The following is an 11,701-nucleotide window of genomic DNA, read 5'->3' as shown; positions in this document are numbered from 1 at the left end:
TCAGTACATTTAATAAGTGATATGGGGACGCTCATTTTTTTAAAGTAACAGAGTCCCCCTACTTTAATTTTGCCAAGTCGAGCACTGTAGACACTAGAAAGTAGTCAGTAACTATAGGTAGGTACTACAGGATGGTGTCTCCTGTGCAAATTTGCAGCCCGTAAATGGCACAGCTTTGATAAAGTAAACGGCGGAACACTTAAAAGTGACTTAGCTGTTTGATTCGTGTAAAATATACTCTATTATATTAAATGCAGTTTGTTTTAGTTTTAAGCAATACCATTTTTTGCTAGACAGTTTTCTACAGATATATTTATAAGCTTTATAAATGTGACTTATTTACTATAAGTATTTTGTCTAACGGATTCTTCTATGCCACTTTACGATTTTTTATTTTGATCTTTAAGTTAAATAATTGGTTGGCTAGGTTGAATAATATATTTTTTAAATGCCTGAAACACTATACTATTACAGTCTGATAAACTTATAGACAGTTATAGTAGGTAGGTATAACAAATTTATTTGGGAGTAGATACATTCACCCGCTTATCACTGTTTCCGCTGTTGTACACGTTCTGGTTCTGATGTCACCGAACGTCACGAACATCTATCCACATAGTAGAAGGAGTTTTATTCAATGATTTAAAAATAACAATATCAGCTCATTACTCCAATAAATTATGTAATTGTTTTAGAATAAATCAGCTTTAAGACACTTCTAATATGCATAAGAATAATTTGATACTATGTTCTTGCAAACACAACTATTGAATTAGGCACACAATATGTTTGGTGATAACATAATACATTAATATACGTATGATGGCAAATTACATAATAGCTTTAGTTGATTTTTTTAAAAAAATTGAAAGACTTTTTAAATATTTATTGACTATTAATTAGTAACTACATTTGTTATTAATTTTCTTAAATAAGTATCCTCAGCATGATAAAGTTTTTTTTGCAAATATTTATTTTGACCAGCTTTGCATACACAAGTTTGGTATTATCAACGCAATTTGCATTCTGAATTAAATCCCAGTTTATATACATTGTAATAGTTAGCCTAAAGGTAAAGTGTATGATAAATCACACTTGTGACTATAGTAGATGGTCAAATATACAATACATATTACTAATTTACTGTTTGGTACCTAATGTTTTGCATACCTAATTGTAAGTCCTTTGACAAAGTTCCATTATCCTTGACTAAAGTGTTTAAGACGAGTTCATACCTCTCGAAAAATTTTAAACGACTATCGATTCATTATGTCACGAATATTGATATAGTTAAACCAATAATTAGAATTTAGGAGGCCTCAAAATAACAAAATTGGAAAGTACAATCAAAGATAAATCGTACTATGAGCCTTTCAAACCGTTATTCAAATTAATGGACTCACAGACGGGTTGGATTACAAAATATTTTATGATCAAATATCTACTCATTTTTGAGTACTTGGTACAAAATAATTGAATTATAGCTGGATAAAATGTTAATGTTGACATCCAAAGTATTTATATACCTACATTAATGGTAAAAATACCATGAAACGACGATATCCCGTTACAAAATTGTCGGAAAACTTTGCAACTATGATATAATAATTTAGAAATAATAATAATGACTAAAAAATATACAGCTTTTGATTTGTTTAAAAGGTCTTGGAAACTTTTGAAATAAACAGAATACATATAACACCAAAAGAGACAGACAACATTTATAAATATTTTCAATGTAACAAAACTATATAAATTATTAGAGTTTTAAACAATATTCTACATTCATACTTAATGCTTATACAATATACGGACTTACTAAACATGAACATTTATACTTATGTTCTTGGACATGTTTTTGCATTTGTTGATTATTGCGAATCTTCAAGCGGAGCGATGTGTATTTTTATTATTTCTTTTTTCTTTATTGGTGTCTGTCATCACCTTTTGAGACAGTAAAATTACTTTCATTTTCTTGAATAGAATTTTTACTGGCAGGATAATGAATCTGGTTGGCTTCTGAAGGAGCGGGGGGAAGGGGGGGGGAGTTAAATGTCAAAATTACGAATAGTTTTAAAAATCGTAAAAAACAAACAAAAAATAAAGAAAAAACTGAGATCTAAACAAAATAATGTTCACTGAATGTTTACATACTTAATAAATTTCTATCCACCATATAATTTTCATAATATTGTGACTCTTTTTGAGCTATTTATAGGAATAAAAAAATGTAGAGTATATATTAATATATTTTATCCACACAATTTTCAAATTAAATTTTTTCGATAAAAATGATTTTAACCTATACTGTAGTAGGTATTTATAATGCCTAATAAATAAATTTTATTAATTACAATAATATCATAATCAAATACCTATACTAAGTCATATTATAGACTAACAGACTGTCTTCACTCAGAATCGTTTTTCATATATAATTTGTTTGTATCATTGAATTCAAATATAACACATCTATTACAGTGACTCTCTATAATGTACCGTATAATGCAGAGCTCTACTTACCCACTTTTTTAGTCAAGATTATTCGTTTAAGGGACCATAGCCGAACAGCCGAGTATTCACATATATGTTATTCATAATATACACAATATTATACATTTTTGAAATGAGTATACTGTATACGCTGTATAAGCGGCGTTTAAGCCTCCATGACCAGCACCGCAATGTTATAATTATTAATACATATAAATATATTCAATAACAAATTTCATAATAATTGTCTAATATTAGTCTGTATAAAATGGTTACTGACTTTTTTTTTAAAAAACTAGAACATACGAACGCATTTTTGTTATTTTTAGAAAGTTTATATTATATTAATGTAATAATTTTAAACTAATCAATTGCAACCCTTACTTCTGTAGGTGCGCTGATAACTTATTCAACATATTTACAATATAAGTAATTACTAATAATTTTAATTAGTACATACAATATTTCAAAAATACTAATTAAATTTATGCCCAAAAATAAACCTAATATTCCTCCAGTGTTACCTGAAACAATACAACGTAATCCACATTATTATAAAAATATTTATAATTTTTAACAAACAAAAAAGAAAAAGTAAAATGAGATTAGGCAGTGTACACATTTCCGCATATTATTATATATCTTTTTACAATTATATCCACACTAACGCATTATCATTATTATGGCAAAATGTAAAATAATATAGTAATATTATTATTGTTATTAAGTCATAAATCAGTAAATTTATAATTATCAAATAAGAGACTTAAATGATACAATAAAATTGTGTAAATGTAAACAATATCATGTTAAAAGGATGTCGCTCTACTGTACAGTAGGTTACAAGGTGGTCAATGTACAATGGATTGAATTAAACTTGAATTCGATGATATAATATCATTGTATACCTAAGAAAAACGATTCTGAGCGGAGACGGTTTGTCAGTCTGGATATTTTATATTGTTTTAATTTTTTATAGCTTTTACGTTGAATTGATATTATAATATTATAATTTTTTATCATTTCTATGGTGATTAACAAAGCGTTATAAATTAAAATTCCATTTTTAGTGGTTTTTCGTAATTTGTCGGTGGTTTTTCACGTGGCATTAAATAACTATCGAGAAAATCAAAAAATGACCTCTATAAAGTACCAATATTTTGATCCGATTCTCTAAAAGATAATATGACTATATGTTGAAATCAAAGCACTCCTGGTAGAAATTTTGTATACAAGATAAAAAAAAAACACTATTGTAAAACCAATAGCTTCCTCGCTCCGCTCAGAATCTAAAACTCACAGGGGTGGAATATATAATCACATACCGTAACTATATATAGGTACTATCATTTTCATCACACTTTGTTGCTGCATAATAAGTTAATTTTATGTTAGAACGATATTGCTAAATTTTCCAATTTGTTGTAAGCGGTGTTACAACTAACAAAATAATACAGATAGTTTATACAAAATGTACAGCTACCAATTTCATATAGGTACTAACATAATATATTGGACATTATAGTGTAGGGAATAGTGTAGACGTGTAGTACTGTATTTAAACAAATATTAATGTAGATACAAGTTGAAAATTATATAGTTTTTTTTTTGGTTAAATTTTATGAAAAATTAAATTGACAACGTTTTAGGAATTATCCTTTGTATTCGAAAAATATACGCAATTTTGTGCCGAAAAAGGTACCTAAACCGTATGCAATTTGATTCTACCCACTCGCAGAATCCATCTGTATAAAAATTAATATGCTCAAATTACCTCTTCTACAGAATTCATAATATTCAATTTATCAAGTCCTTAACAGTGTATTAAATTACGTTATTTTAAATTATAAAGATTTAAAATATTTGTATGTGGGTAATCGTAATAGGTCTAAACGTTTCAGGTTGAACTATTGAATATGTATTAAATAAAATAACTTACTAATTAATGAATCTATGTCTACAACTGATGCCGATTTATATGCAGTGAAAAATGGATTTTTGAAAACCACCTCAATCGTGGCTCCTTTAGAACTAAAAACAAACATTGGTTAAAATATCGTTAAGGACCGTTTCTATGGAGTTAAATATAGGCAATTTTCTATTTGTGTGCATGTGGGTCGTGTAAATGGGTGCGTAGGAAGTGATCATTAGTGTGAGTGACTGTGTATAAAATAAATAGTGGAGTGCATCCGCACCTGCACACATATGTCAGTAACGTAACATTTTACACTCTAATTACAAATGTGAATTTTAGTGAAACACTGAAACTTAATTTCGTATTTCCAATAATATCTTACTGAGTGATACTACAGTATGAACACCTAATATACAAAATTGAAGATAAGAAGTTTATCTAGGTTTGTATAGGAGTCAATTTTCGATATTTTATTTTCAATGTTCAATATTTAACTCTGAAATTTGTGATATTTTACTTTTTGAATTTGAATTATTAAGTTTAGTAATTAAAGTATCGAAAATTGACTTGTATACAGACATAGATTAACTTCTCTTCTACAATATTTATAATAGGTTTATTTACTCTCAAACTACTCAATAAACCATATTATTGGAAATACAAAAGTACATTTTCATAGATTTTTTCAATACTATTCATACCACTTTTAAAGGTACAAATTTGATATATAATAATATCCATTTATTGTAAATTATAACGATATATTTATTCATAAAACAACTTAATGATTTGTTAAAAAAAAATAACAATAACATACTTACTTATTTTTTACTAAATTTGTAGCTTTCATATAATTCCAACTGTCATAATGAAATGAATGTGTTATATCGTATTCGATTACAGAACATGTTGGTAAACAATTACACTTAATTTGTACCTTCGAGAGATACACCGCTACTATATAAAGAAAAACCAATTCAGTTTTTAATAAAAACAATTTTTTTTATATATATATATACGTATAATGTAAATTAATGTTTTGTAGAGGCGATTTTCCATATATTTTGATCCAATTACAAAAGATGATATTTAAAAGTTTTAAATTTTCATGGAACTAACGCAACAGTTTATTTTAAATTATTATAATATAATGGAATTTATGTAAATTGAGTAGAAATCATGTATTGTAATTTATGATGTTCAAGGTACCAAGAAAAAACCAGGAAAACCAGATTAAGCAACATTTAAAAAAAATTTATAAGAAAACAGTATACATATTATCAGTGTTGGGGAAGTTACTTATTTTGGCTAATTAAGTTACATTACTAATTCTTTATCAAAATTGTAACTAAGTTAATTTTAAGTTACTTTTTTTTTATTTGGTCCAAGTTACATTACTTTTGAGTTTAAAAAGTAACTCAATCACAATAGAAGTTACTTTTTTTTTTAATAACCATATATTGTCAATATGACAAAACAATATAAACTAAATAATGACAATCAACAATATGAAATTATTAACAAATATTTATTTTGCTTATACACTATTATTATTATTAATTATAGTTCCAACAACGTTCAGTAGTGGATCCAGAAGTCACCCAAATGAGAGGGGGGCGGTGAATTTTCAAAAATTGAATAACCTTTTGGTTTAGCCAAATTTAATGATAACAAATAACGTTAAAAGACAGCCCAAAGGGGGGACGTCCTCTTCCCCACTTGTATCCAAGCCCGGATTAAGACATTTTGAGGCCCAGGGGCCAAAGTTTTGAATGAGGTCCATGTACGAAAAAAAAAATGAATATATTATTAATTATTATATACCTGCCTATTATAATAAATATATATAAGTACACATAGTAATAAATAAGGAATAATGGATCATTTTATTTATAATTTACATGTTTTTTTTCCTCGCTTTTGTTTGAAAAATGTATTAATAGAGATTTCATAATCAATTTTTTAAAGAATGTCGTTTTCTGATGCAAATATCATAAGCGCAGTCAAATTGTCTTGTTTATTATTATTATTATAAGAGGTTTATTTGACATACCTAGGTAATTGAAAATAATGTCGTTAGCAGATTAATCGTCGATTTATTTTAAGTGATTTATGCAATGTATAGCCTATAACGAAAGAAGTAATAGAAAAATATGAAGCCCCTAAATAAATTCCAATTAAACGAGGCCCAGGGGGCATGGCCCCCTCTGCCCCCCTAATCCAGGCTTACTTGTATCCACCACTGACAACGCCGCTGTACGCGCAGACGCTGACACGACGAGCCGTCCGCGACCATACAACACAGAGTAAAGATAATAATTCCATTTAAAAAGTAACACTTAATCGTCAAATAGCCATAACAAAAATATCACAGTTCAGAAAATTGTACTTATAAATTATAATACTTATAACTTATAAGTTATATTATGATATATTTTAATATTTACACATAATATTATCAATGCGTTTTAATAAAATGTATTATACCAAAAAAAGTAACAAATAATTTAGTAATAATTACTACAAAAAAGTAACTTAAATTACATATAAATTACTTATAATAAAATGTAATTAAATTACTTAAAAAGTAACTTGTAACTTAAGTTAAGTTAATCCCCAACACTGCATATTATACAGTTGCGTAGCGTACACTTTAAATACTTTAATTAAAATAATTTTTAATTTTTCTTAATATTTCGAGGGAGGGGGGATTGAAGCTCCCCCTCCCCCATGGCTACGCCACTGATATTATATTTTAGTCACAAAATGTTAACTCTAATATTATGTACATATATTATATATTTATATGAAAGTAAAGTATATTTTAGATTTTTAGCGGAAGCGAAAGAATATATTTTTAAATTTTATTTTTATTGTAACAGAAGTCTACAGCACCAATTACAAGGTTATAAGCTTACAATTATTGTTAGAGTTAAGGTTATATATACATAGATTGATATTTACAATTAACTAAAATTATATTGAATTGTACATTTCAATTTTTTTTAAAAGATTGATTTTACAATTATGTGTGTGTTTTTATTTTCTGTCTGTCAGCAATATTTTGGATAGTAAAAATGCTCCGATTTTGGAAATCAGCATTTTTCTGATAGAAAAGTGAATCTGGTTGCTGGTTGGTACTTTTAGGATGTAAAAATGGAAAACTCCAAGTAGTTATGGAAAGAGTTAAAAAAAAGTGAAAAAAGTGGTCATTTTCACGCAAAACCATTTTTTGAAAAAAATCGATTTAATATTTTTTGTGTAATTCAAAAATGAATAACCATAGACTCTTGACATTTTCATCAAATATTTATATTAGTGATTTCCATAAATAGTAAAGTTTTTGACATTTTGCCTATTTTTGATCTAGTTAGCCTTGAGAAATTTGTAAATTTTTTTTTAAAACTATGTTAGGTTCCTTATAAATCTCATTGATGGAAGTTCAAAAATATCAAAGATTATTTGGCTCAATTATTTTTAAATTTTTATATGCATTTAAAGTTCAAATTTTGACAACAATATTTTATCAAAATTTCGAAATTGTTCAATCTATTTTTCAGTTATAAATTCATGATTCATAAAATGCCTTTCATAGCTAACATTAGACATTTCAAAGATTCCCCACAAATTGTCTTACCTTAAGCTATTAAGCCGTAAGACATTTTAATAGTTTGTAAATTATTATTCATAAAAATTTTCATTTTCATAGCTAACATTAGACATTTTTATAGAAGGTTCCCAACAAGTTTTTTTACCTTTATCCAAGAGAAAAAGTTCGCTGGAAAAACACGCTATTTATAGCAATGATATATTTTAAATTTTTTTAAATTTTTTTTTTAACTATTAAATTTGATTATACATGTATGCTAAAGATATTTGTAATATCTTGTACTTTCTCGAAATCAATACATGGCTACACATTTTTACTTTTAGATAGACAACAAATATTGGCCAGTTAAATACCTATTAGTTAAAAAAATTATTTAAATTTTGGTAGGTTAGAATAAAACTGTAGGTATAAAATAAGAATATTTAGTTAATTTATATTATGTATAATAAAAAATAAGTCATCATAACTTTATTTTTAAAATAGGTAGGTCTATACTCTATATGCATATATATATATATATATATATATATATACTATTCTATGGTAGTTAATATTTCAGATATTTTTTATTACGTATAGCTTTTTGCACACAACTTCTTTTCGCTGGACCACATAATTTGACGCCGGAAGTCACTAAAACTGATTTAATACGAAAATTATTTTAACTTAAACCTTTAAACCTAGGTACCAAATGATTATATTAAGCTATATAAAAGTACTCACAAGCTGAGTTGTAATGAACACAGCCACACATTGAAATAGTTATGTTTATTCTACATTCTTCATTACAATTGGACTCCGTATAAAGTCGAAATATGGATAGTTTTCTCTCGTTGTGTAAATAACATTTCCTAATTTTCAGAGAACGCCACATCAAGTCCGAATTCATTTTTTTTACGAACGGAGTGATTTGAATTTTTTGGTATGTGTCTGATGCTACATATGATCTAGTTTTATACATATTATGTAATTCACCAGGATTAGATATTATAACCTAAGAAACACAATCATACAACTTTTTTAATTAAGGTATATATAATATGCAATAACTAATAAATAATAATTTATTAAATTGATCATGGTAATCTAGTATTTGGATTTTTGACACAAAGTAAAATACATAACATACCAGGAAAAAATCTTCATTGAAGTCATTATTAGGACAAGCCGAAAATTCATTCTCTGTTGTGTGTAACTTCAATCTTAAGCGGTGATAGTAACTAACACCACTTGTTCGAGCTGGGGTTATACTGAAAAGGACATCTTTGTCTGAAAATAATGAGTAACCGTCGTCGAAGGTCCATTTTGACCTTTCAGTATTAAGGTACGTGTTATTTGTTGAAAAAAAATTCAAGTATCTGAAATAATGTACCTAGTTTTATAATATAATAATTAATTTTGTATTGTTAAAATATGTATTTTAAAAAGAAATATTATTAATATTTTATGGACATAATATTTAATACTTAGCCTCGATATAAAAAAATTATATACGACTCCACTCTTGAATACATTCAATAATTATTTTTATAAATATGTTAAACGACTCCCAGAATTCGTCGATAACTAATTTCGTGAAATAAAAAATTAACCTTCTCAGAAAAGACTGTACGCGTCTAAAGGGAATGTTATTAGCAACGCAGTCAGGTTAATATTATTATCAACGTTAGTTTTTATAAAAAATTTTATTATTTTTTAAGTAGATAGGTAATAATACATATTTTACTATATTTACCCTTGATAATTTGCATCGTTTAATATTTGATATACAGGCATCATATTAATTGCAAAACATAATCCAAAAATGCCTAATACTGGTTGGACAAATTGACAAAAATTGCTCAATGTTGTGTTCTGCCATTCAACCTCAGATTGAAATACTTCTGAGCAACTAATCGCGCAATCCTATTATTAAAATTAAAACAAAACTTTAACTTGATTTCCATTAATTGCACATCAATTAAATTTTGATCGAATATGTACACAATATGCAAAATGTTGTGTCCACTACTCCGCTAAACTAAAATTGAAATAATTATGATTAATTAATATACTTTTGGTACTTGTCCAAGAGCTTGTAAAAATTTTTTTTAAATTACAACAAATTTATATAAAAAAAAATATTTTCAAAACAGTTGAAACATTTCAAAGTAATGACTGCAGAAACTCAAATGGATTAACATTTACTAGTATATAGGGGAAAGATACATTTTAATTAGTCCTATTCAAAAACAATTTAAAACCAAACTCACTTTCATAATTTGTCTGAACCAATTGATGTCCAAATAATGCTCGGCATATCCTTTCAATCCAGAAGCATAAACATATGAAGAACAGGTTAAAGACCGATATTGTTGAAGGTTTTTCCTAAATAATAAAATAATATAAATTTTTTTTTATTTTCATTGAACTTAAGCTCGACAACTATAGCCATTAGCTGTTTTATCGTTTTGTAGGGGTGGATGGTGGTTGGAACGGTTGGTAGTTGGTTGAAACACATTTTTAGGTTTGGCAGAATTTCAAATTGGGTACCCATAGGTTTCTACCATGCCCGCTATGGACACTGTATCTCACTCTCTAGACGGTTGCCTGCTCAGAGAGTGGAGCCGCCCGTGGTCGAGGTTCGAACCGGCGATGGGCTGCGTCAGAACCAACGCTGTAGTCCACTCAGCCACTTCGTCCCCCAATATACATTTTTATTAGATATCTAACAGAGTACATTATTATAGTATGTTTTAGATTTTATAGATAGGTATGCACAATTTATAATCATTTACGTCCTAATAAGTATCGAATAATAAATTACGTATAACTTTTTTATGGAATTAGATATTGTTGTACTCTAATGTAATTTGTTAACAATTAATAAAAACATATAAATATATTATTTATAACTTGTTTATGATATTTTGATTACTTGATGCTGTACAAAACATATTTTATGGTGATTTGTATGGGTGAATAAGATATTAGATCTGCATTGAAATAAGTATTGAATGCTCGAGGGTATAAAACATAATATAATATAAATACTTTTTGCCCGCAGCATTTGTGATTTGTATATTTATAAAAAAAACTAAAAAGTCAATACTATAATGTTATAATAATATGTAGATGTCGAATAACACAATGTATCTAGTGTGGAATGTATATCAATCATTTTGTGTGACTTTTCTGTATTTTTTCCCTGTATTGATTAAACTTTGCACGGAGAATATTAATTTATCTTATTGGATTGAACTTACCAATAAGAACTGTTCGTGTCGGAGTATTTTTCCCAAACTGATTTACGCATTTGGCTCGATGGACAAATCGTGATCATCGGAAAAGGTATTTCTTGAATTGCAGATTTTGTGTTTTCAATGAACATTATAGATGGATAATTAATCCAAACGTCTATCAAAGCACTTAACCCAGAAATCGTTGCCAATATCATACAAAAAAAAATCAACGTCCAAAATATTCTGAAATAGAAATTATTTTTAATTGTCACAGCAAGCGAATAATATAAATGCAAATGCAATGTTCTATTAGCATGTAAATGTAAATCAAACTCAATTATATTATAGTTACTTCAACATAATGCACTACGAAAGGACAATTTGTGAACGAACAGTCGTTTAATGTACCAAAATTGAGGAAATGGGTGTACTATCACAATTTAGTCGTATTCAATTTCAAAT

General features: G+C 27.2%; 1 protein-coding gene across 1 annotated transcript; it reads right to left on the bottom strand.

Annotated features, from left to right (window-relative positions):
* Positions 1 to 8,565: 8,565 nt before the first annotated feature.
* On the bottom strand, positions 8,566 to 11,388 carry LOC115034145 (pickpocket protein 28-like). Its single transcript, XM_029489941.1, has 6 exons — positions 11,264 to 11,388; positions 10,271 to 10,385; positions 9,754 to 9,923; positions 9,148 to 9,328; positions 8,742 to 9,012; positions 8,566 to 8,657 (listed from the first exon to the last, which is right to left on the bottom strand). The coding sequence occupies exons 1-6, from the start codon at positions 11,386 to 11,388 to the stop codon at positions 8,566 to 8,568; spliced, it is 954 nt and encodes a 317-aa protein (XP_029345801.1).
* Between the last annotated feature and the right edge of the window lie 313 nt (positions 11,389 to 11,701).

This window comes from Acyrthosiphon pisum, chromosome A2 (assembly GCF_005508785.2).
Source record: "Acyrthosiphon pisum isolate AL4f chromosome A2, pea_aphid_22Mar2018_4r6ur, whole genome shotgun sequence".
Classification (NCBI taxonomy): Eukaryota; Metazoa; Arthropoda; class Insecta; order Hemiptera; family Aphididae; genus Acyrthosiphon; species Acyrthosiphon pisum.
This window is presented reverse-complemented; position numbering and strand designations above follow the sequence as displayed.